The following is a 27500-nucleotide window of genomic DNA, read 5'->3' as shown; positions in this document are numbered from 1 at the left end:
TAACACTTTAGTAATTCACAAAAATTAACATATCTTGGATGTAGAAGTTTATAAACATCGTATTCTTACCGTTGCTGAAATCAATCACTCTCAATCAGTTGCGGATGAATCCCTTTTACGATCTATTAAAAATAAAATCAGTAAGGACATTCAAGACGAAGAAATTCAGCAGAAAATTTTTGAACTTTTAAATAAATATACAGATGTCTTTTCCACTACGGATGGATCCTTAGGAAAAACAGATGTGATCGAGCATCAAATAAGGTTAAAAGACAAACAGAAAATTATATATGTACCCTCGTACAGACTCCCTATGAAATTCCAGAATGAAATAAATGATGAAGTAGGTAAAATGTTAGAGGAAGGAGTCATTAGAAAATCAAATAGCCCTTATAATTTTCCTTTAATAGTTGTACCGAAAAAAGATCGAACATGGCGTATCTGCGTCGACTTTCGTCGTCTAAACGAGGAAACAATCCCTGATCGATTCCCAGTGCCATGTACTGACGATATTTTGTCTTTGTTAGGTCAGAATAAATATTTTACCAGCTTGGACTTACTTAAAGGCTTTCACCAGATATCATTAGAAGAAGATAGTATCCCATATACAGCCTTCAGCACAGCCAGGGGACATTATGAATTTTTACGGATGCCTTTTGGTTTACGTTGTGCTCCTATAACATTTACAAGAATGATTAACATAGTGTTTGGAGACTTGTTAGGGGATATATTGCATGCCTATATGGATGATCTTGTAATCTTTTCCAACACCTTAGAGGAACATCTACGTAAGTTAGAACTAGTACTACAGAGATTAAGACAACATAACTTAAGGGTAAAGATTAGTAAGTGTGAATTTTTCAAAACAGAATTAATATATTTGGGTTTCATGGTGTCAAGCCAAGGTCTTAAAGTAGTCCATGATAAGGTGTCGGCTATACGTAATTTTCCCATACCTACTAATGTCAAGGGAATACAGCAATTTCTGGGTTGTAGTGGATATTACAGGCGTTTTATACGCAACTATTCAATAATAGCCGCTCCTTTAACTGATCTTACGAAGAAGGGCGTAGATTTCATATGGTCTGAGCAACATCAACAGGCGTTTAATACTTTGAAAGATGAACTGTGTAGTTCTCCTATCTTAAAATTTCCTGACTTCGGTAAGGAATTCTTCATTGCAACAGACGCCTCAGACTTAGGAGTAGGAGGGGTATTGCTTCAGCAATATGATAAACAGTTTTTCCCGATAGCTTTCTATTCTCGAAAATTGAGAACTTCCGAAAGTAAGTATGCAGTAATAGACAAGGAAGGACTAACTATTGTTAATTCGCTAGTGCATTTTAAGTTCATAATTTACGGTTATCCCGTTAAGGTTCTTACTGACCATAAACCACTAACAGAGTTCTTTAAAGGCTTCAATCACAGCCCTAAACGAACTCGGTGTCATTTAATCATTCAAGATTTTGGCGCAAGAATCGGGTATTTACCTGGGAAAGCAAATATCATTGCGGATGCATTATCACGCAACCCCGTGTCATCTTGTACGGAGTCTTTAGCTGAATTAATAGATATATCAACATCCATGCCTATTGTAAAAACAATATCTGAACAAGAAGATTTAGGCTGGAGTGCTGAATTGTTACAGACTGAGCAAAGAAAAGATCAGAAAATAGAAACAATTATAAATGCTTTGAAAGGCAATCATAAAGAAAAAGAATATATAAAGTATAAGCAGCAGAATTATGTAATCAAAGATAATATTCTGTGTAGGACTGTGACAAGGAAAACCTGCAATACACCACATGTAACTAACGACCAGGTAGAAGTACCAAACTCACTTGTTTCCACTGTCCTGAATTGGTTGCATTCAAATCCATTACATGGACACCCTGGGTTCTCATTAATGTCACAGAAAGCCAAATCATTGTTTTATTGGCATACAATGCTTACAGATATAAAAAGACACATAGCTAATTGTCGCACATGTCAGGAAAACAAAGGGCATACGAAAACACCTGTCAGCTTAGGAGCTTATCCTGTTCCCAATCAACCCTTTGAAAGAATACATTTAGATTTGTTAACAGGATTTTACGAGTCAGACAGAGGAAATAAGCACCTCTTAGTAATTATAGATGCTTTAACTCGATATACAGAACTAATAGCGCTTAAAACTAAAACTGCGATTGAATGCGCTAGGAAGTTTTACGAGTGTTACATTTGTAAACATGGAATTCCACACATGATAATCTCAGACTCGGGTGGTGAATTTAATAATCACTTTCTTACCTCATTGTGTGAATTCCTCAACATAAAGAAGGTTAATACCATGATATATCACCCAGAGTCGAATGGGCTAGTGGAAAGAGCAAATAGGAAGATATTAAATATATTAAGGGTAACACTAGGGGGATCAGACCCCAACTGGGATATTGCAATACCGGCGGCACTGAGTACTCTGAATCATTCATATCATATATCAATTAAAATGTCACCGCATGAAGCATTGTATGGTACCCCAGTTAGAACACCTTTCCATGTATTAACGCCTACAACTAATCTATCAAATCCTTTAAAAGAATGTATAAATGCAAGTATAAGTCGATATGATATCCTTCGAAAGAATTTAGAAGAATCACAAATCATAATGAAAAGGAATCATGATAAAATAGCGAAACCAACTAAAACATATAACGTGGGTGATAACATCTATATTCAAATCAATGTCAGAAAAGGGCTCAACTATAAACTAACACCTAAGTTTGAAGGCCCATTTAACATTTTGGAAACATTAACGGCCAATAGGTTTAGAATTCAAAACGTAGCCCAACCCACGGATGAGAGAATAGTACCATTGTCTCACATAAGAAATTAAAAAGAAAAGAGAGGAAAAGAAGTGAGGAAAAATTTTACTTTGTGACTAAAAGTTTTCTTTTTAATACAGGAGTAATTACATATGTTTTTTCTCGTTACAGGTTTCCAAGATGAATTTTTTGTTGTTGGGAGTGATATTGTTCGCTCAGACATTTTTTTCGTATGGGATGAGTTCTAAGACTAAGAATATATATTTTAAATATGGCAATATAGTTGAAAGACAAGAAGACATTTTTATTACGTCAACCAACGTAATTGTCGAAGTGCATATGCAAGCAATTTTTCTTCAAGAGAATGATGTCACTAGCTTAAGAACCGCCATTTCAAGGTTTTCTGCATCATTGGATGAGTTGCATAGGAGACATTTTCATTTGACTACTAAGAGTTTGCTTGGATCAACATTAAAAGTTGCAGAGATGCTATCTGATGACTTGAAAAATAAGACTGGAGAGACAGGATCTTTGGCTTATGACCTTTTGATGTGGACTGTAGGACATGAACATAAAGAAAGACGGAATCCGTTCATTTATGCTGCATTAAGCATCTTTGGGTCTGTTGCAAGTTTAGGTTTAGGACTTTCCAATCGTCTTAAAATTAGTAATCAAAATAAGAAAATTGAGTTCTTGACTCATAAAGAGGAATTGATTATGTCAGAACTAAGGGATCAGTTAGCTTCAATCAATAAAATTATGGATTTGTTAAATGAACATTCAGATAATATCGTTCAAATTATGGAAGTACAAGATTTGTTGGCAACATTAACGTATTATGATTCAAAGATAGATCACATACATAACAGAATTGCACATTTCATTGAGAAATCCAAGGATTATGTAGAAGCTATCACGTTAGCAACTAAAGGTGTATTGTCGCCCCATTTGTTGCCTATACGTTACTTAAAATTAGTTCTGGAGAACGGAAGGGATAAACTAGGCTATGTTCCTTTGTTAGACGAACATAGGTTAGAATTTTATTACAGCCTAATTACAGTAAACGTAGATAATAACAAGATTAGGATTACAATTCCCTTTGATTCTTCTGATGCCTGGCAATCTTACAGGATATCACCATTTCCGACTTTCATGACGAATCACTCAAATCCAGTAATATCCAGTTTGACAGGACACGTATTGATTTCCCCAGACAAGGAAGCATATACGGTCATTAAAGACTTAAATCAATTAACTCACTGTTCAGACGCAATGGATAGAAAAATATGTACAGCTGACTCATTTGAATTCCGTAAAAACTTGATGGATTCATGCGAGTTAGGTATAGTGCTAGACGGTGCTCTCTCCCATACAAGTGAAAATTGTCTGGATAGGCTTTATCCCTTTGACAATAAAGAATTCAATTGCAGACTAAATAATGGCTCGTGGATACGATACGACAAGGACGGCTTCAATGTATCATGCCCTGACGGATCCACATCCTTCAACCACATCTTCGTCGCAGCAGATGGCTGTATCGGGACTTCCCCGAATTCCATGGTGACTGGTCTACGGACAATCATCAGAGAACGAGCTTACTTCGCGAACTTCACGTGGACCTCTACAATGCCCGCACTTCCTCTCCCCTACAACGGAAGTGTGGCAAAGCGGTTGATGAAACTTACCGAAAAGGACCACCTGTCACCGACTTACAAAGAGATTCTTCACCCTATATTACTGGCTAGTTTTTGTGTAACGGTGTTAATTTTTATCGCCGTGAACATCCTTGTTTGGCGTAGGTTACGGCACAGCAAGCAGCTACAAAGGAACGAGTTGAATAGCCCTGACAATACCCCCTACTTGATCCAGTTCAAAGCTGTATGAGTGGCCACCTCATTCGCTAAGGGAGTAATTTGTCAGGAAGATGTTTGTATGAAAAGCTGATTAGTACGCTAGTAATATGTAATTAAAGAAATTCTCTACATTTGCATTGTTAAAAATACATTTAAAATAACATTTAGAAAATAAATAAAATAAAAAAGGATATAAATCATTTTTTTCTCTCGGCATCTAATAAAAATATATAAGCCGGAATGTTAAAAAAGAAAAGAGAAAAAAAAAAAAAAAAATATAATAAGTTATATAACAGAATCTATGGGCATCTAATAAAATGTATCAGCCCTATATATAAATATATATATATATATATGTACGAAACCGTGGTACGTGTACGTACCAGGAATTCGTATTTGTGCACTAAAAATTGAGTATCTTGTTTCTGACAAAGGTAACAATTATTCTTTATCAAGTTACCGAATCATTTGTAAGTCAGAATTTGTTTTGTTTTTTGGTACCATGTAATCATTTGCTAGCAATGTACCATATATATGATCTTGGTTTTATCATGCATTTTTCTTTTTGCTTTGGTAATATCTTTTTTGTATGCATTATTGTTATTATTTTTTGATGTGCCTATTTGGACATTCGTCCTCAGTTGGATATAGCTAATGTTAAACAATGAATAATACGTATGTCCACCTAATAACCATGTTTCGGCTTGTTGTTAAATTTTTGTAAAAAAATTGAGATAGCTGGCCGAGCTAATGTAATGATTAGAATAGTTAATATTACATGTTTAAAACAAATGACGTAATATGTCATGTTGGTTGGAAGAGCTAACCGTGAGATTTGCTATAGTCATTCAAATTGTAAGCAGGATGTAAGATGCTGAGTTGCCATTCTTTCTTAATGTCAACACATTGTCTCTTCGTGTGAAAGTTTGTGACGTCACCGGATGCAGGTGTCTTCCGATTCCGTCACTTAGCTAAATTAAAGCAAGTATACGATATTTGGGATATCGGTAATTTGTTCAGTTCATATCTAAACTTCACCAGAATTGGTCATGTGGACCAACACAGCTTCCTCCAGTGATGGAGATGTTTAACTCAGTTGTTTATTCATAATAAAACTTAAAAACCATTAAGATGTATTCAGTAAACCATTTAAATACATCTGAAAACAACTCATACTCAAATGTGTGCTTAAGACAGTAGCACACCAATATATATATACAGTATATATATATACATATATATAGACTCATATATATATATACAGTATATATATATATATGTGTGTGTGTGTATACACACATATATGCATATATATATGTATATATATTATATATATTATATTATATTATATCATATATATATATATATATATATATATATATATATATATATATATATATATATATAAATCTCCCTTTCTGAGTGGGGAGACCTTAATATGTTGAAACGGTTTGTGTATTGCCTGTTTCTTTATGATTTTCTTTTAAATCTGCCATGTTTAACCTTGTTTTCATAACTATTGCTGCTTCCTTAGTGTTAAGTTCTTCTATGTAATCTCTTTTGGCATTATTATTTATAAACTTCATTTTGGTAATTTCTGGTTTCTTTTCTCCTATTTTTTGTATTCATTTCATTTGCCACTTTACTTTTTATTTCTTTCATGCGTTATTAATTCTTAAACTTCCCTACTTCTTCAATTCTAATATCATATCTTTTCATATTTCTTCACCATAGTTCTTTTCCCCCTTCCATCCACATATGGTTCCCTTCTTTGGTCTACCGCTATCTCCTTAACTAATCGTTTACATCTAATGTTATGAAAAAGCATCACCTCTTTATACTTTACTCTATTTCCAACTGACCATATTCCTGTTTCTGTTATTAACCACAAGTAAGGTATGGTTGTAACCTGTTCAAACGTTCCTTTCATAACTTTGTACTGTGTACCCTCTAGTTCTTTCAATTCTTTTTCTTTTATTACATCCCATGTCTCAATGTTTGCAAACATCTTGGTTCCCGGTTCATAACTGCTCATTTTGCAAAATAAGTTTGCGGGCTCTCTACCGCATTATAGATAGGTGCAAAACTTCTAATCTTAATCTTATTGTAATTAAGCTTAATTTACTTGTACCATAAATAACGTAATAAGGAAATTCTGAATCTTTACTTTTATCCCATTGAACTTTGAAATCAGTGGGATATTACCTAACTATCATCAGTTTTGGCAACTTAGCCTACTGTTCTCAGTTTGGAATTTTTATTTTTTTCTGTCTTACGCATTACCCTGTTTCTGCAAAGATGTCCCAATATGGAGTACTTGCTGGGTGTTCATACACATTTCTTTTTATCCTATATTGAAGATTTTCCAAATCTTTCATACTTTTATCTCTTATTTCACTCTGTGGGAGATGTAGTAGTAGCAGGAAGGATTCACCTCTAGAACGTGTTCCTGCCAATTGGAGTATGTACTTCCGACTTATTTAACCGTTCATGCAAGATCAAATCTTTGACTCAGAGGACATGGAAGAGAAAATTCCTGTAACAAAACTTTTTTTTCTTTATAATTTCAAAGGACAAAAGTAAAAAAATGTACATGTTTTCGTTTATTAAAAAATGCAGCACTTAATTCGCTAAGGAAAATGCCACAGCAATAAATAATTAAATAAATTAGAAATAAATAAAATAAATACAAGGAAAATTTGGCAACATGAGAAAAAAGAAATAAATATTGAAGCTTTGGTTCTGAAAGAGTTCCATCAAAGAGGAAACTTAACCAGGAGTTATAAGGAGGGACCTTGACGGGTCAGTGAATTAAATATAAATACTTTTAATGCACAACAATACTGTGAAGTTTTATGCTCAGCATCTTAGAAAGGATAACAATTAACAAATAAATCTAACAGCGTCAATGATAAGACCATGAACATCTGTTAACAAGAAAATCAAGGGGATAACAAGATAAAACATAAAACTAAATATTCAACGAGGATTCAACAAGTGTTTGAAAGGGATTTAGGTAAAGTAATATCATAAACAGGTTAACATTTGAATGAATTAATTGATAGACCACTAAATAGATAAAATAAATAGTTACCTGCTTTCTTTCTGAAAAGATAAGAAAATAGACAAGCCTCGTCTATCGATATCATCCTAAATAAGACAGTTATATATGCCTCTATTAATGTTCTCTAAGGACAGCTGCCAACAAGGGGTCTCTACAAGAAGCCAACTTACTGGTTCAAATGCTTGTTCATTAACTTATACTGAAAGTCAATGCAATTATGAGTTAGGCAGAGTTTATATCTAAGGAAAATCCGAAGATAGACGGGAAAGTAGGCCAATGTTTCTGAACGGTCATTTTGTACATAATACAACAATTGTTTTTCCCTACATTTTGTCTGAATCACTTTGTCTGATTGTCTGGATATAATTAGTTTTTACAATTTGATAAATTCTTTAGCTTTCGCTGATATGAAAAAAAAAAGACTAAAACATAATTATGTGGGTGTGAAAAAAGGTTAGGAGAATTGACACGTCTAAATCAATGGGGAAAGAAAATGCTATTCATGTCATTCTGAATCAAACCCGAAACGAAACCAACGGGTTGATAATGTTTCTAGAGACTTGTCTTCTGGGAAAAGTAGTTTCTTATCTTCTTTTTCTGATAAACCAAAGCTTAATAATATGCTTGTAAGCAGAACTTCTCTATCTTTCTTACAAACAAACTATGGATTCTCTTGGATGAATTCTCACATAAAGCGCTTGGGGTCTAGTGACCCTAAGAGACCTGAAACTAGAGTTAATGCCAAAGGCTTGAAGTGACCTCTCTCACTCTGGTAAGGAAAAGACCTATAAAGCTCATACACTAATCTCACATTTTAGAAGACGGAACTGAAGTCTGATTCTTTGCTTCTACTCACTGACATTCATACCTCCGATATCTTTTAGGGCAGACGCTAGGTTGTCCCAGTCAGTGGGTTGGTTATTACTCTCTTTATTTTTATTATCATTTTGTTTTCTTCTGTTCTTGTTTGTCTCGTTATTGTTGTTATCTATGCTGATGATCTCCTCATCGCCAGAAGTGAATTCTTCTTGATGTATTTCAATGAAGCTTAGGACATTCTCTGGTTTTGTTTCGTCATCCTGTTCAACGGCCAATGTCTGTTCGCGATTCTTATTTCTGTTTTTCCTCTTATTTTTATTTTTGTTTCTCTTTTTGGGGCTTTCATCAGTACTCTGGTCTGTTTCTTCCCTTGCATTGTTATTGTTTATGTTTTGGGTATTCATCTCACCGACGGAAATGTCCTCCTGGCGACTTTCAAGTTGGTCAAGAACATTCTCTCGGTTTGTTACGACGTCCTCGTCAGCGTCTAATGTCTGCTTCTTGTTTTTGTTTTTGTTTTTCCTATTATTTCTATTTCTGTTTTTATTTCTATTATTGGGTCTTCCTCCCTCTCCGTTGTTATTCTTATTGTTTCCGTTCTTGTTTTTCTTCTCATTGACGGCAATGTCTTCCTGAGGACTTTCATATTCAATGAAGACATCCTCTAGTTTTGTCATGCTCTGGTCGTCAGCATCCGATGTCTGCAGGCCAGTCTCAGTTTTGTTTTTGTTTTTCCTTTTATTTTTGTTTTTGTTTCGCTTGTTGGGTCTTCCAGAAGCACCCTGGTCTGTATCTTCCCCTGCGTTGTTATTGTTTCTGTTCTTGTTTTTCTTGTCAACAACAGCAATGTCTTCCTGTGGGTTATCCATTTCATTAAAGATATTCTCTAGTTTTGTCACACCGTCCTCGTCAGCCTCTAATGTCTGCTGAGTAATCTTAGGGTTGTTTTTCCTCTTATTCTTACTATCCCTGTTTTTGTTTCTCTTGTTGGGTCTTTTTTCTCCTCTGTTGTTATTGTTTTTATTCTTCTTGTTTTTCCTGTCATCGACGGGAATTTCTTCTTGGGCATATTCAAGTTCTCCCAGCCCCAGGGCATTTTCCAGTTTTGTTATATCTAACTGATCAGCGTCTGATGTTTGTTCGACCACAGTGACAGGTTTTTTGTTAGTCGACTCTTGATTCCCGTGAACAACATCGGTTTCCTTATTTTGGTTCTTCATTTTTTTCTTGCTTCCGTTTCTCTTGTTGTTTCCGCCAAAAAGCTGCTGCCATCGCTTTCCGGGCGTCTTGTCTTTGTTTTTGTTCTTGTTACCACTGTTTTTATTCCTGTTGTTATCCTTCTTGTTTGGTTTATCCTTTCCTTTGTTTGGTTTGCTATCACTGCCGCCGTTCATTCCATCTCTATTCGGCTTGTTCTTGTTAAGAATTGAGCCCAAGTGAAGTTTGTCCTTGTTCTTCTTCTTTTTATTCTTTTTCTTGTTAGACATCTTACCTGGCGCGTAACGACAACCCATTCCATCTTTGATATTGGCCAGGATCCATTTGCTGAAAGATGAGAGAAAGATTTTAGCGAGTTGTAATATTAAGCGAGTCAAGAGGTTTTTGATGACTAGCCAACAGCAGATGAGCTACAGTATGGCATCAGAAACCCACATTGCTACATTATGACAGAAAATTCAAAGTTTTGCATATCAGTGAGCAATCATTGTGTAAAAAGGGGTACTACTGAGGACTACCTAAATAGAGTAATTATATCTTCATCACTTCACTACTACGGTTTTGTATTAGAAAAAAAAAAAAGAGCGTGACGACAATCATTGACAAACCGGCAAAACTTTGCTGTTCTATAAGATCAATGAATGTTCCGCTTTCAAAAACTAACGTAGTTGGCCTACTTTAACAACAGAATCCTTATCGCCGTTACCTTTAGTCTTATCATCTTACCTAACAGTGTGTTTTATTGATAATTTGTCATCAATTCTATTCGATACCAACCTGTATGAGGAGACTCTTGTGTAGATTCCTGGGTAATCCGCTTGAGCACACCCAATGCCCCAAGAAACGACACCAGCCAGCTTGTAATGGTCCCTCTCGAGGACCATTAAGGGCCCGCCACTGTCACCCTGTTTTCAGAAGATAAGATTCGAAACTACTAATTAAATGTCTCTGAGAAATTCAAAACACATATAAATATGTATATATGCATTAACGGTTGTGCGTATCATCACTGTTCTGTATGATTAAAAAATCGTGTCAAATGTATAGTATATGCATGTATGTTTTTTATTATTTTTATAACTATGTACATATAGATATAACGTTTGAAAATGAGGAGGCTATATAGTATATATAAACTGATTTTCAGATTGTTTATGTCCGCTTGGCTTTTCTTGTCCTTTAACTAATTACACCGATTCATTGGTTGCCAATTGCTCTTAGAAATGCATGCAGTGTTATCCTCCTTGCCATTATAATAAACATGCATAGATACTTTGATATGCTCAATATGATATTATAATACTTACCGTTAAGAGAGAGAGAGAGAGAGAGAGAGAGAGAGAGAGAGAGAGAGAGAGAGAGAGAGAGAGAGAGAGAGAGAGAGATGATCCAGGAAGATTCTCATGCTTCATAGAAATGAGATGAAGATCGTTTTATCTTTTACCTGACAGGCGTCGATGTCAGTTCCGGCAGCGCATACCACCTTATTGTGGACTTCTTTTTTCTCATAATAGGAATTCTTCCGGCAATTCTTCGTGGAGAGCACCCTCACGGTCGCCTCCATGAGACCTTGGGTGACATCGCCACCGAAGCTGTTCCTACCCCAGCCGGAGATTTGGGCTGAAATAACGTCATCAGGTCAGTTTCTTCTAATGCTAAGAATATTTCAGTAAAAAAAAAAAAAAAAAAAACTAACCGTTCTTTCAAATCGCTCTTCAAGTTAATGATAATTTAGTGATGTAATGATGTAACGATATGTTTGATTTTGAAAATATCGAGAAATGATTGAAATGGACAATAACTTTGTCTTTAAATTGGTAATATTTTCATAACCCATTTCTCCCAGAGTTCAAGTTACTACGCTACAACTTCATTGGTTGTAATTGATGTTAAACGATAATTGGGCAACAACACAAGTGGCTGGGATCGACTAGCATGGAAATAATATTAGAATGAATAAAAGAGTGACATCCCTATATTTCAGTACAATAAAAATTGTGTAATGCATAGAAATTTATGTGTAGGGAAATTAATAAAGAATTAAAAAAAAAAGTGTTTTTGAAAGAACGCAGGGCTAAAGTTTAAATCATTTTATTTTTGTAGAGAGCTGATCTGTTGAGATATTTTTACAATTTATTATTTAGTACTTCTAAAATAACAATGTAGATACATATAAAAACAAATTTTTATGTTCGTTTAAAGAAAAGCTTAAAAAAACCATGTAGATCACAATGATAATAAAGAAATAGGAAATTTCCTAAAGAGACAGTACAGTAGTTCTTTACTTGACTCCTACCGTTCATGTTAGCGTAGGTTTCTTTCCCGACTGAAAGACACACGGGGAAGATCTGGGGGCTGAATTGGGGAATGGACTGCTTCAGCTTAATTAGACCAATGTCTGCTTTGTAGACTATGTTCACGTCGTATCTGGGTAAACAGAACGCATTGCGCATATCAGAATACTTTTATATCTATTAAAGGTAAAAGGTTTATTGGCCACTCATGAATGGCAGAGATAAGGAACAGTGACATTGCTCTATCAAGCAGGACAAAACCCTAGAGACTGACCATATGATCATACAATCGGCGCCCATGCCCCTTCTCCACCCAAGCTAGGACCAAGGAGGGCCAGGCAATCACTGCTGATGACTTAGCAGATAGACCTACAGGCTACCGCCCCCCTTCTTAGCTCACAAGGTTGGCGAGGTTGCAGCAACCAAAGGAACTAACGAGTTTGAGCAGAACTTGAACTTCAGTCTGGTGTTCACCAGTCAGGGACGTTACCACATCAGCCACCACAGCCCTATTATTTGTCTATTGAAACAAAACATATGGATCCTGGTCGGTTTCATCTAGTCTGACAGACATATTCAAGAAGACTTGAATATTTGTAAGTAGACGAATCCTGACCGTTTTCGTCTATTCTGACATCTTCAAGAGGACTCTAGAACAACTCCTTTTTTTTTTTTTTTTTTTTTTATTTTATAGACAGTTTACCTTACGGCATTGTTAATAACAATCTTCATGCAAACATAGCCAAAGAAATTGTCTAGCAAAATGGCGTGGGGATAACAACCTCACCTGTAACTGCTTAGTGAGAAAACAAGGAGGTTCATGATGTAGGAATTTGAATGAAAAAATATATACACTTATATAAACAAATAAATGTATGTATATATAGGCATATACACACATTACTATATGATTATAGTATACATTTTGTATAAACACATACTTATATATATATATATATATATATATATATATATATATATGTATATATATATATATATATATATATATATATATATATGTATATATATATATATATATGTATATATATATATATATATATATATATATATATATATATATCATCATCATCTTCATCTCAATCTCCTCCTACGCCTATTGATGCAAAGAGCCTCGGTTAGATTCGCCCAATCGTTTCTATCTTGAGCTTTTAATTCAATACCTCTCCATTCACCATCTCCTACTTCGCATTTCGTAGTCCTCAGCCATGTAGGCCTGGGTCTTCCAACTCTTCTAATGCCTTGTGGAGCCCAGCTGACCGTTTGGTAAATTAATCTCTCTTGGGGAGTGCGAAGAGCCTGCCCAAACCATCTCCATCTACCCCTCATCATGATCTCACCCACATATGGCACTCAAGTAATCTCTCTTATAGTTTAATTTCTAATCCTGTCCTGCCATTTAACTCCCAATATCCTTCTGAGGGCTTTGTTCTCAAATCTACTAAATCTATTGGAGTTTGTTTCGTGTCCATAGAGTATCACCGATCTCACTAAACTGATATATAGTTTGATTTTTATATGTAATTTCAGGCGATTTGATTTCCAAATTTTACTTAACGTAGCAATTGTCTGAATTGCTTTTTTCAATCTTTCACTAAACTCTAATTCTAAAGACCCTGTATTGGAGATCTTAGTTCCTAAATACTTGAATGATTCTACCTCATTAATCCTTTCTCCTTCCAATGGTATTTCTTCTTTCATTGCATATTTCGTTCTCATTATCTCTGTCTTTCTTCTATTTATCTTGAACCTAACCTCGTGTGATATTTCATGCATTTTGGTAAGCAAGCATTGCAAATCCTGCGGTGGTCTGCTAACAAGTACAGCATCGTCAGCATACTCTAGGTCTGCTAAATTCCTATCACCAATCCAGTCCAATCCTTCTCGACCATCTCTGACCGTTCTACGCATTGCAAAATCCATGAGGAGGATGAATAACATAGGTGACAAAACATTCCCTTGGAGTACTCTGCTATTCACTGGAAATCCCTTTGATAAGACTCCATTAACATTAACTTTGCACTTTCTGTCCTTATGAACAGACTTGATCAAATTTACATATTTAAGAAGAATTCCATAATAACGCAGGACTCCCCACTAAATTGGCCGGTGCACACTATCAAAGGCTTTTTCATAGTCCACAAATGCCATCAAAAGGGGGTTTCTATATTCTACGCATTACTGTACATGTCTCAAAATAAAAGTTTGGTCAGCGCAACTTCTACCTTTTCTAAATCCTGCTAGTTCATCTCTCAGCTTTTCACCAATCTTACTCTCTTGTCTCTTTAGAATAAGCATACTGTACTGTATGTCTTCATAACAAATGACGTAAGTGTTATGCCTCTGTAATTATTGCAATCAGTCAGGTCTGCCTATTTTGCTATTTTCACCAACATTCCTAACTCCCATTCATCAAGTTTTGCCTCTGCATGCTACATTTTACAAAATAATCTTGTTAGTAGTCTCGGAGTCACTTCATTTTTGGCCAGTATCCTCTCGGTAGTTATTCCATCGTATCCCGGGCTTTCCATTTCTTTAGTTTTTTTAGGATAGCTTTCACTTCAAACACACTGAATTCATTCATGGGCACATCAAGGTCTTCGTCAACTTCAGGTGTATCAATCAAATTATTCCCCTCATATATCCTATTCATAACGTCAGTAAAATGTTCCATCCAACGTTGTCTTTCTTCAGTATATATATATATATATATATATATATATATATATATATATAAATACATGCATATATATATGTATGTATATATATACATATATATATATATATGTATATATACATATATATATATATATATATATATATATATATATATATATATATATATATATATATATATATAAATACATGCATATACATATATATATATATATATATATATATAAAAATACATGCATATATATATATATATATATATATATATATATATATATATATATATTATATGCATATAAACTGACAAAAAATGCCCATAGGTATATAATCGAGTCCTATCACAAGAAAGTCACAGAAAAAAAAAGTCATAAACAAGGAACTTCCCAAGCAAACTACATCAAGATATTCTCAATACCCTCATAAAAATTTTGAATTCTACCATGCGCTCCGTTAAACTTTTTCTAAAATCCCGCAGTGTATGTGATCTCAGTTAAAGTTAAATAGTGGAAAACAAGTCTCTTACTTGGGATGGATAATAATTCTCTCTACGTCAACATTGTACGATTTGTAGACGTCTCTTGTGGTCTCTCCGAAACGGACGTATATGTCCTCGGGATACTGTCTGAAAATAAGAGAGAGAGAGAAAGAGATTCTTATAATAATTATGATCATTATTTGCTAAGCTGGGATAACAGAATGGTATAAGCTTTAGGGCCTCTCTCACAAGATTAAACCGCCCAGTGCAGAAAGAATTGGAGATGTAGAGATTAAACATTCTAGAAAATATAAAGAGAACAAATAAAAAACAATATGTTAAGTAGAATATAAACTATACAATAGTCAACCTGCTCAATAAAAAAGCATTTACACCAAGCTTGAACTTTTAAAGTACCATTGAATCTACTATTTGATTGGGAAGATCAATGTACAATTTGGTCACAGATAGAATGGAACTAGAATGTGTAGAAGTAAGCTATTTGGGGGGAAAAAAATAGTAGGCCTATTACCGGGGCCACCGAATACTGCGTAGCTGGGAAGGTCTGAATGCAAAGGGTGGTTCGAATCACAAACCGATCAATCATGACTACTAAAGTCCGGGGCTGTCAAATTTGTCATTTATGGATCTAGAAAATTATATTGAACTGTATATCTTCTATAAACAACATTTAGCATGATGACAGCACTCAAGTTGTTAACTTGTTTATCTTTTTTTATTTTCTATAAGAAAATAAATGTTACCGGGTACGGTATGAAAATCAACAGGATAAATATTTAGAAAGGACCGTAGGTTTCCTGTATCCACAAATTGAAATTGGTCTAATGTTGAATATAAGAAGAAACCTGCATATTGAGCCAATATGAGTATCTGTGAGCTTCTAGAAGAATAAAGTTTACGAATTAATTAAACGTATTGATATATGTTAGTAAAATTAACGACACACCGCAAATTTAGTCTAAAATCTAATTATAGAACCATAGTGAATCCAATCGTCAGGGCTTCCTTATACATTGCACAGGAAATGAACAGTGATTGATCCCTAATCTGCAAAACGAGTAACCTACCACGCATTAACTATGGAATCATTAAAGGCAACATCAGAAGATCTTAGATTGAATCTTATAAAAGGCTCTAGTTCTAGAGCAATGGATCCTAGGCTTTATAGTGTCCGGTTTTACTACCTTTATGGAAAAAAAAAAATAAAAAAAAATTGCCAAAACACAACATTAAATTGCTTGATTACACAAAAAATATAATAAGCTATTATATTAAAAGTTTCTTTCTTTACTTGTGACTTTAGTCGCTATATTCCCCTTCAAATACTTTGTATTTCCCTTCGAATAAATTTGTCCACTGGAATTCAAAAGTTTCTTTATGGAGGCATCCCCTCCCGACCCACAGACACACCACTCTCCAACTCACTGGTAGAGACAATGAGCAGCCGTGACGACATATAGGTCGTTGAGCAAAGATCCTCCGCAGAAGGTGAAGTCGTCGGTCTTGCTGGTGATGCCTGCCATCCACGGGTACTGTTCGATGGTCGTTGGCTGGCCCCCAACGATCTTTTGGGTGAATCTGAGACCGCATCCTGCAAGGTGTCGTAGGATGTTATAGTTGAGATATGTATTAGTCTTTCAGGTTGATTCAAGGTGGCCGACAGTGAAACAGACAAAAATAATTCTGTCTTGTTTAAATGAGACACGATTGAGACGTATAACGCAAAAAAGAGAAGAGTATTTGACACGTCATGGGAATCTGTTTGCTCTTAATTTAACTTCAAAAAAAGATTAAAGATTATAATTTGATAGAAGAACTAAGGATTATTTAGGCAGTTACAAAAATCAGGATATCAATATTAGAAATAATACAAAGCTAATCAAATGAATCAATGAATGAGTTGCTCCATCGAATCACACAGCTCACGGCAAGCAAACACCCCGGTCGACTCAATAGTATTGTATAGTCATGGCAAATCCTCTTCAATGTTTAAATATGTTATCGCACGCAAGTTTAGGTACTCACAATTAGGAAAGACATGTGTGATACAACGGTTATAATCCACCATTCAGTTATCTTATAAGGAAAACTAAATAGGAAAATAAATGAAGGTCATGAAAAACTTACGACATGTAGACTTGTGGAGAAGGTCCGGCACAACGTTGTGGAAAACGGCACCTCCGTTGTTGATCGTGACATTGGCTTCGTCTTTAAAATTGTTCTCAATGATAGGCACAATATCTGGAACGATAAAAACAAAAAACATCTGAGAGAGAGAGAGAGAGAGAGAGAGAGAGAGAGAGAGAGAGAGAGAGAGAGAGAGAGAGAGAGAGAGAGAGAGAGAGAGAGAGAGTCCCTTCTTTTGACGATCTAAGGGTAGTCTATCTCTTTTAGTTTCATGCGGATAATGTTTTCGCATTCCTATAGTTATGAAGGTGTTCTCTAATAATTCCATCTTAAAATGTTAGGAAAGCCTACCATTATATTTTTTTTTTTTTCAACAGTAACATGAAATTTTTACTTGATGGTGATTTTCCTTTTCCATAAACATGAAGACTTTTCAGGAGTATTTTCTGCTCTTCTAAGACATGAAAGTTTTTAATGCAAACTAATTTTCACAAAATAATTTAAAAGAACTTTTTTTCTCGTTAATCTTTAATTAAAAAAATATAAAAGTTTCTTCTAGATCCAATTGTCATTGCAACTTTCTAAAGAAGCTGACCTTTTTCATGATGAGATCTTTATGGATCATTGCACTCAGCCGCTAATTATGAAAACAACAGCAAACTCTGGTACAATTTATTTGTGTGAATACCCTGAGGATCACGAACACCCTGTGATGGGCATTATTATTTGTAACATTCCTTAAAATACATTAGAATTATTTATTATAATATCTTGTAAAACTCATATAACAACATGCACATTTATCCACACATATTTACATATAGTAAATACAAGCATACGCACGCACACACACACTCACACACACACACACACATATATATATATATATTTTGTGTGTGTGTGTGTGTGTCTTTGTGTGTATGTATGTTCTCGGAAATTAAAACATGGAAGTTAAAGATTTTTTCGCATTCATTAGAGAATTCCCAAACAAATTACCTAAAAATAACTAAAGGATTATAAAGAAAATTATGTTTTTATCGAAAGTAACTTAAATGAGAGTCATATACCCATTCACATCAATACAAAGGCAATTATAATCGACGGTGATCTTCAGCTTATTCCCCTTGTAAGGGATTAACCCATCAGAGGCCAAGCGCATAATTCTCTTTGAATTATGCACAAGGTGTTCAAAGGAGATTTAAGGGATGAGATCAGAGTTGTCAATAATCCTGGGTGACCGATGTTTTCTCTTCTCCTGTAACATATTTGAAGACCACAAGGTGTCCTTCATTGCTTTTCTTGTTCAGGGTTATCCAGGAAGGACGCATCTAGGCTCCACCACTGGCATGACTGTCTTTTCAAAAGGAATGTGCCACAATTGTAATAAGCTTCGCACGCTTGAAAATGGTTGCATATCTCTATTCTCTGACGTTTTCGATAAATTCGTGTCTTTGTGTTGGACTTGTGAATTTGGGTACATAGCCCGCCACTGGGGCTTGTAATTATATAGTTATGTGTGTGTGTGTGTGTGTTTTGGAGGTTGTTGCTTTTGATGGGGTTGACTATACCTTAGAGGGAAGACAAAACATAATGCAATTCAACGTTTTACCTACTTTGAGGTTATACAAACACACACACACACACATATATATATATATATATATATGTATGTATATATATGTATGTATATATATGCATATATATATATATATATATATATATATATATATATATATATATATATATATATATATATATATATATATATCATCCGTTTCTAATTCTCTGCAGAACAAGACTTAAGACATGTCCTTCCACATGTTTATGGTCTTTCTATGTCAGTCCACGCCCGCCAACTTTCTTAGCTCGTCAATCCATCGTCTTCTCTTCCCTCCCCTGCTTCTTTTACAATCTCTAGGAACCCATTCTGTTATTCTTAATGCTCATCTCATTATATGTCCTGCCCGAGTCTGTTTTTTGTTTTTTTCTTACAATTTAGAATATCGTCTACTTTAGTTTGCTCTGGTATCCATGTTGCTCTATTTCTCTCTTAGTGTTATTCCCATCATTATTCTTTTCATGGCTCTTTGAGTTGTAACTAGCTTATGTTCTAAGGCTTTAGTAAAGGTCTAAGTTTGTGATGCATAAGTTAATACTGGTAGGACCATATCATCAAATACTTTTGCTTTTTTTTAGAGAAAGTAGCATTTTACATTTCATAATCCCATCTTTTCTTACCAAATGCTCTTTCAAGTTATCCTTCTTTTAACTTCGGTCTCATGTCCTTGGGAAACGATTACTTTCTGTCCAAAGTACGAATATTCATTAACAATCTCTAGAGGCTCGTCTAAAACTCTTATTTGTTGTCTCTGCATTTTAATTGAACATTATATTAGTTATACTCATGTTCATTTTCAGCCCTACTTTTCTGCTTTCTTTATTCAAATCTTCTATCGTCTTTTGTAATACCTCCCATCATTCACTAAACACAACTATGTCATATGCAAATCTTGAGTTGTTGAGGCATTTCCCATTAATATTATTTCCAACATTATCCCAATCTAAAGTTGTGAAAACTTTTTCTAGGAATGGTGTGAGTTATTTAGGAAAAATGTGTAGTTTTAGGATTACTGTAGACTTCTTTCTGTATATATATATATATATATATATATATATATATATATATATATATATATATATATATATATATATATATATATATCTTTTAGTGTTCTAATATAAGATTATTCTATTCCTTGTTTTTGGAAGGCTTTCATTACTGCTAATTTTTTTGACAGAATCAAAAACTTTCTCAGTCTATAAATGCTATGCATGGTTGTTTGTCATACTCTCTTGATTTTTACATGGATATGGTCAGCTGTTGTATACCCACTTCTAAAGCTTGGCTACTCTCTTGGTTGATTAAAGTTTAGCTGTCTTTCTCTTTTGGTTGATTAAAGTTTAGCTGTCTTTCTCTTTTGGTTGATTAAAGTTTAGCAGTCTTTGTATTCGGCCTAATAGGATCTTTGTAAATAATTTCTATATTACGAAGAGTAAACTTACTGGGCGGTATGTTTTCAGGTGTTCTGTGCCTTCGTTTTTGTGAATTTTCCAAGCTGTAAGTACAGAGCATTCTTTCAGACATTTGGTGTAGAGGTCAGGTGTTTTACTACTATGTAATCTCCTCCATCTATTATTAAATGAATTGTTAGGCCATCTTCTCCTGTCGCTTTGCCTCTTTTTTTGCTTTTTAATGCTTTCTTTACTTCTTCTACAGTTACGTTTGGTGCTGGCTGAGGTATTTCATTATATCCATTGGCAAAGTTATTTCTTATATCCCTATTGTAAAACACTGCATAGAAATTATCTGCAATTTTTATTACTCCATCTCTATTGTGGATAATATTTCCATTTTCATTCTCTAAAGCAAACATATTCTTTTCATCCACTTGATGCTCCTTCCTTTCTTTAGTGTTTCCTAAATTCTGGTCTGATTGTGTTTATGAATATCTTGGGTTTTTAGTTTGTTTATTGTTTTGGATAGCTCTGCTAATTCAAATTCATCTCTCTTGGATTTTACCCTCATTTTAATTGTTTTCATTATTAGGTTTTTGATCTTTTCTGATAGTTTTCCTTGATCTTGTTTAGAAACTCTTCCACCTATTTCTTGTGCTAATTCCAATACAAAATTTGTTAAATTACTGTTCATTTTTTCTTTACTTTCTTCCATTTCATTATGTCGCTGGGAGTACCCATTTTGGATTGCTAAACTAAACTCATCAGATTTTTCTCTTATTACAGGTGGGTTTATTTTTTTTCTTGAAAATAATTTACCTCTCTCTCTCTTTCCTTAGATCTAAACAAATTTGGCTTCGCACCATTCTATGATTGCTCGACTTTAACTTGCTTAACGCTGTTACGTCTTTAACTAAATTGACCTTTTCACTGAGAATAAAATCTGTTTAATTTTACGATTCTACATTTGGGCTTCTCCATGTCTATTTTCTATGTCCCTTTTTATAAAAGAAGGTGTTTATGATTTTAGGATTGTAACTTTCAGCAAATTCTACATGCATGTCTCCTTTCTCATTCCTTGTGCCTAAACCAAATTTAGCTACTGCTGATTCTCCTCTTTTCTTTTGACCTACTTTAGCAGTGAAATTTCCCAAAACAAATGTAAATTGAGTCTTATATATATATATATATATATATATATATATATATATATCACACACATATATATATATATATATATATATATATATATATATATATATACATATATAGATAGATAGATAGATAGATAGATAGAGAAGTAAAAAGAGAGATATACTGTAAAGCGTATATATATATATATATATATATATATATATATATATATATGTATATATATATATATATAAATATATATATATACATATATATATATATATATATATATATATATACAAATACATATTATATATGTATATATATATATATATATATATATATTTATATATATAAATTGTGTGTGTTCGTGTATATATATATATATATATATATATATATATATATATATATATATAGTAGTATATATATACTGTATACACATACGTATATATATACATATATATATATATATATATATATATATATATATACAAATACATATTTTATATATATATATATATATATATATATATATATATATATATATATATATATAAATTGTGTGTGTTCGTATTTCTTTGCATGTGCATGTTAGTGCTAAATTGGCATATAAACGAGTGAACTCCACGTGGAGGCTTCATGCATATATAAAAAATAATGAAAATATTAGATTCTAAAATTTGGTTTATCATAATTATTTGAAATTGAAATGTAAGTCTCTTTCTCTGAGCAAACTTAATTACAAAAGTTACTAGGTTCTTTATAACCATTATTATCATTAACACTATTATTCATAATAACCAAATGTTCCTATAAAATCTATCAATAGATAAATCTATGAAATACATAATGTATCAGATAAAAAGAGAAAATGGAAAAATATTTCATATAGAACGAAAAAGATTTATATGCACAGCAACTAATAAAACAAGGTTTTAAAATAAGGAATAAATGAAACTCAAATACGCACATGATACTATGGTGTTTCCTGATTTTTGAAACAGCCTCCAAGAAGGGATAAAAGATATTTGTTGTTACAGTTTACCATATTGTAAACTAAAGCTTCATAAACCATTTCTCAGCATCCATCGTATATGGCGCTACAGTCTACTTGGAATATCATCAAATTGGATACAAAAAACTACGTTTACGAGAACTGTCAGTCAATTCTTCCTAAAATATGATGTACAGAGATTTAAAATATGTATTATCTATCCTTCAGGTTCTATCTTAAGAAACTAGGTATTAAGAAAGTTTCATCGTTTCCAACTAAGCTATCAAAGTTATTTTGAATTTCCAGGACGTTTACAGATTGACAAGAACATTCTAGCAGACTGCCATGTTGCCCAGGAAGATTCTACATTGGCGGATGTAAATAAAATGGGGAATGGCAAAAAAGACGAGGGAAAAAATTAATAGTGAAAACAGATAATCAAAGAATATATAGATTATAGAAAATAGAGAAAAAAAAAATAAAAAATAATAAATAAATGCCCAATATCAAACACTGACTTTATAGCAAATTATTATCCTACGAGTTCGTTTCTATTTATATTTTACTAAAGCGTATAAATTTTGAGGATGATGAAGTTCAGTATATATTATCATTGTTCTTTCGTGTTCTAGACCAGAAGAACAACAAATAAGACAAGCGCGCAAGGAATAAAAGTGATGATAAATAAAAACAACAAGAAGAGATTTTCAAAGATAGACAGGAGAGAGAGAGAGAGAGAGAGAGAGAGAGAGAGAGAGAGAGATTATTGATATCATAAATAAGTTCAGAATGGCGAGTTGAATATTTTGTCGTCAAGGTCTTTTCGTTTGCAATTATACGTTATGAGAGCATTGATTGGTCATTCTTGTTCTCTCTCTCTCTCTCTCTCTCTCTCTCTCTCTCTCTCTCTCTCTCTCTCTCTCTCTCTCTCTCTCTCTCTCTCTCTCTATGATCCACAACAGACTACTAACAACTAGCTTCCTGCTTTATTGTTAATGTCGCCAGAGACACCTTGGATATTGACACTGAGAAAGAGAGAGAGAGAGAGAGAGAGAGAGAGAGAGAGAGAGAGAGAGAGAGAGATGAGAGAGAGAGAGAGAGAGAGAGAGAGAGATTACTACTCTTAACAAAATAATTTTTACTTTTATTTTAATCGCTATATTCTTATTGTCACCTCATCATTAGTCTCTTTACTTTGCAAAGCATCGACGGAGATTGTCTCTTGTCTCCCGTTCCTTGATCTAGGTCAACAATCCGGTGAATCAACAAAATGATCCACTGCAATTTGCCTGTCATTTCCGGTTGCTCGTTTTTCCCTCCCCGATAGATTTCTTTGCAGTGTGCGATAACTCAAACATAAAACATATTGATGTAGTAGAAACAACAACAAAAACAATATAAACAAAAATACATCGTCAAATTGTTAGATTTCTCCAATTTCATTTATCCATTCAAATACTTGAAAGTTTCTTTGCCCATTAAGTAGGTCAGTATGATTCTGGGTCAAGATGAAATAAATTGGAATTATTTAGGCTTGGGTCGGGCTTCTCACTTTAATAATAATGAAATGAAATGAAATAATAAAGGTACATCTCCAGACATCATGGTGAAATTGGTCTTTATTATATGTAGCCTAATCTAAAATATAAATTCGATACATTCTGATTTTTAGAGAGAGAGAGAGAGAGAGAGAGAGAGAGAGAGAGAGAGAGAGAGAGAGAGAGAGAGAGAGAGAGAGAGAGAAAGAGATAAGAATTCTTCGAGCTCTTGAATTTTTAAGTTTTTTTATATTTGCGATGTAGCCTCACCAAAACCAAAATGTTCTGACGTTATTGTTCTTTTATTTAAAAACAAATCCCCCAACCTATATCAACTGGTCTTTGATAAAACCCTTTAATCAATGATCTTAGGATTTCTTATATGAATATGTAATGCCATTGATATGCTGTAGTTAGCAAAACCTCTCCCTGGGAATATCCAGATTCTCCCAATGAAAACTTTTTCTGTATTTTTAACGTTGAACAGTTATTACAGGCATTCATTGGCGTAATTACTGCAGAAATTTATGTATCCCAATTAGTCCACTGGTATCGAAAAACAATTAACAAATTATGAAATTGATATTTTGGTGTATTGACATAGTTGTATATTGATAAGCCTGGATGAAAAAAAATTCCATTAAAAACGAGGATTCATCATACATACCATCCTCAATAGTGGCAGGCCTCGGTCCTGGTACATGGCCTGGTATTTGTGGTTTTCCCACGGGGATCTCGTTATCACTGGGGTTTTGAGGGTCCCTTAAGCTAATCTGTTGCTGCTCCTGCTGCTGCTCCTGTTGTTCCTGCTGATGCTGCTCCTGTTGTTCCTGCTGATGCTGCTCCTGTTGTTCCTGCTGTTGTTGCTCCTCCTGTTCCTGCTGTTGATGTTCATGCTGTTCCTGGTGCTGGTTTATTTCGAGTAACCCCTGCGCTCCCGAATCGTCTGTGGTGTTATAGGATTGAGGGTCATAAATCATGATAGGGTCATCGCCGCTAAACCAGGTAAGCAGTCCGTCGTCATGTTCTGGAGGGTCGTGCCGAGTCTTGTACCCTGGGTCAGCATCAGGAGCAGGCGTGTTGAATACTTTTTCATTATTGATGTAAATTCCAGCAGCTTGGTGAGCAGCGATTGGCACAGGATTCATAGCCTGTGAGTAGATTGGTGCTGGAGAGGTTTCTGTGGCTGACACATTTTCTGGTTCTCCTCTCGTGTTTGGGAAATCGGACCACAGGGTACTGAAGATGCTTTGTTCAGTAGGATTTTTATCTTCATTTACCGTCAAAGGTTTGTTACCAGTAGCAGCGTCCCCTTCTGTCTCAAAATGGACCGTTTGTTCTACTTCAGCCTCGTCTTTTGGGTCATTCAAAACACTGTGGATATCTAATGGTTCTTCCTCCTCCTCATCCTCTACAGTATGCGTTGCTTCTACCTCTTTTTGTGATGTTGAGTCCTTTTGGTTAGTATCCTTCTCCATGTTATTGTGTACAGCTGAATCCTCATGAGTTGATAGATCCAAAGGTTCATGGATGCTTGTTTCCTGTTCATCCTTGCTAGACATACTTGATTCCTCTTGAATTGTAAGGTCTGGAAGTATGGGTAAGCCACCCTCATGCTGTGTGTTTTCTTGATTCTCACCATTAGATGTATTTGAATCTTCATGTACAGTAAGACCTGACGGAATGGGGATGCCTATTTCCTGTTGTATATGTTCCTGCTCATAATTAGATGTATTTGAATCTTCATGTACAGTAAGACCTGACGGAATGGGGATGCCTATTTCCTGTTGTATATGTTCCTGCTCATAATTGGTAAATTGGTTTGAATCCTCCAAAGCAATAAAGTCTAATGGTACAGGGAAATTGGGTTCTTGGTGTGTGCTTTCTGGCCCATTATTATTAGACATATTGGAATCTTGCATAGGATTTGAAGGCACTTCCAAATCTGTATCTTGCTGAGAGTGTTCTTGCTTATCAACTATTGACAAATCTAAAACTCCTTGGGGTGTGAGTACAGGAGGATTTAGAGAAACTACTTCGTTTTGCATATTTTCCTCCTCATCTTTTTTAGGCTTATTTGAATCCTCTTCTTGCAAAAGATTGAAAGGCAATATAAAATCTGTATCTTGTTGCTGATTTTCTTGATGATCATCAGATACTTCTAAATCTTCAGAAGCAGCAAGGCCTGTGGGTGTCAATGAACCCAAGACTTGCGTGTTGTCATGGTCATTGGGTAAATCAAAGTCCCCTTCCAGTGCAGTGGTTAAAGAAATTGGCGAATCTATATTCTCTTGAGCATTTTCCTCATCATTGGTGTTAGAAGAAGACATATTCTCTTGTTCTGTAAGATCTGAATTTACTATTGAACTTGTGTTAGAATTCTGTTGTACTTGATCATTAACTGAATGATCTGCATCTGCTTCCACCACAGAGCTTTTTGAACTGTCATTGCTTGTAAGTTTGACCTTTTCTTTATTAGATTCCTCAGGCTCATCTGCAAATAGAGTACCAAATATGTCAGCCATTGCCATCTCAAGTGCAACTTGGTGCTCTTCTTCTTCTTTTTTAATCTCAGAGAGTTCTTCGAGATTCATGACAATAGCTTCCTCTTTCTGGATTAGGATTTCTTCAAAGGGTATTTCTGTAGTTTCATCATCAGATGGCATGTCTGTACTACCATCGAAGTCTGGTTGATCAGTACTTTCATTGACAACAGTGACAGCAAGACTGAAAATATTGCTGTCATCTCCGTTTTCTGTTACTGTCTCAAGATTTTCTGGATCAGATTGGACTTCAGGTAAGATTCCAAAGATGGTGGTAGTAGCTTCCTGGTCACTTCTTTCAGTTGGATGTGTTTGCAAGGGGTCACTATGATGAGTATTTACATCCTTATCAAATGTTGAGTATTGAGAGGTCTCTGTTTGGAAACCATTTACTGTCACTGATAGATCATTGGCAATATTGCTAGTTTCTAAGCCGCCTGTGACAGTTTGCAAGAAAGCATCACTCATATAGCTCTCTGTTGACAGATCACTTTCCAGAAGAGAGAAGTGGGTATCCTGAACAGGATTTACAAAGCTTTGAGCATCTGGAATTGGTGGGATTAAGGGGACAGGGGCTCGGTCATTCAGTTTGACCTCAGCTGTATTTTGGTTCAGTGAAGTTATTATCTTGTGGATTGTCTCTGAGACGTGACTCTCGTCTGGATTCTCGACAGAATAGTATAAAGACGGTGGGTTATTTGGTACAAGAGGCACTCTTTGCTCACCCATGTAAATGCCTGCTGCATCCGTCCATCCAATGGGTTGAGGTCGTTCATAGTGGTATGAATGAAAAGGGTACACTTCTTGACCCTCATCGACAAGACTGATCTCTAAATTGCCCTCAGAGTCTTTCTTGAAATCACTTTCTGAGGAATACTCTGGTGGCTGTGTTTCTGTTTGCTGGGCA

The 27500-nt window shown here is 34.6% G+C and overlaps 1 protein-coding gene across 1 annotated transcript in view; it reads right to left on the bottom strand.

Moving 5' to 3' along the window:
- Positions 1–7274: 7274 nt before the first annotated feature.
- Positions 7275–27500, bottom strand: part of LOC137638838 (uncharacterized) — a 20718-nt gene continuing 492 nt past the window's right edge. The window contains exons 1-8 of the mRNA XM_068371242.1: positions 24718–27500; positions 17367–17480; positions 16665–16830; positions 15267–15365; positions 12055–12185; positions 11203–11378; positions 10536–10663; positions 7275–10085 (exon numbers count right to left, since the gene is read on the bottom strand). The exon at positions 24718–27500 is cut by the window's right edge and continues 492 nt beyond it. Of these exons, the coding sequence (XP_068227343.1) occupies positions 8570–10085; positions 10536–10663; positions 11203–11378; positions 12055–12185; positions 15267–15365; positions 16665–16830; positions 17367–17480; positions 24718–27500 (5113 nt within the window). The 3' untranslated portion in view covers positions 7275–8569. The remainder of the gene's footprint in view (positions 10086–10535; positions 10664–11202; positions 11379–12054; positions 12186–15266; positions 15366–16664; positions 16831–17366; positions 17481–24717) is intronic.

This window comes from Palaemon carinicauda, chromosome 3 (genome assembly GCF_036898095.1).
Source record: "Palaemon carinicauda isolate YSFRI2023 chromosome 3, ASM3689809v2, whole genome shotgun sequence".
Classification (NCBI taxonomy): Eukaryota; Metazoa; Arthropoda; class Malacostraca; order Decapoda; family Palaemonidae; genus Palaemon; species Palaemon carinicauda.
Note: the sequence above shows the minus strand (reverse complement) of the source record. Positions and strands in the feature narration are given on the sequence as shown.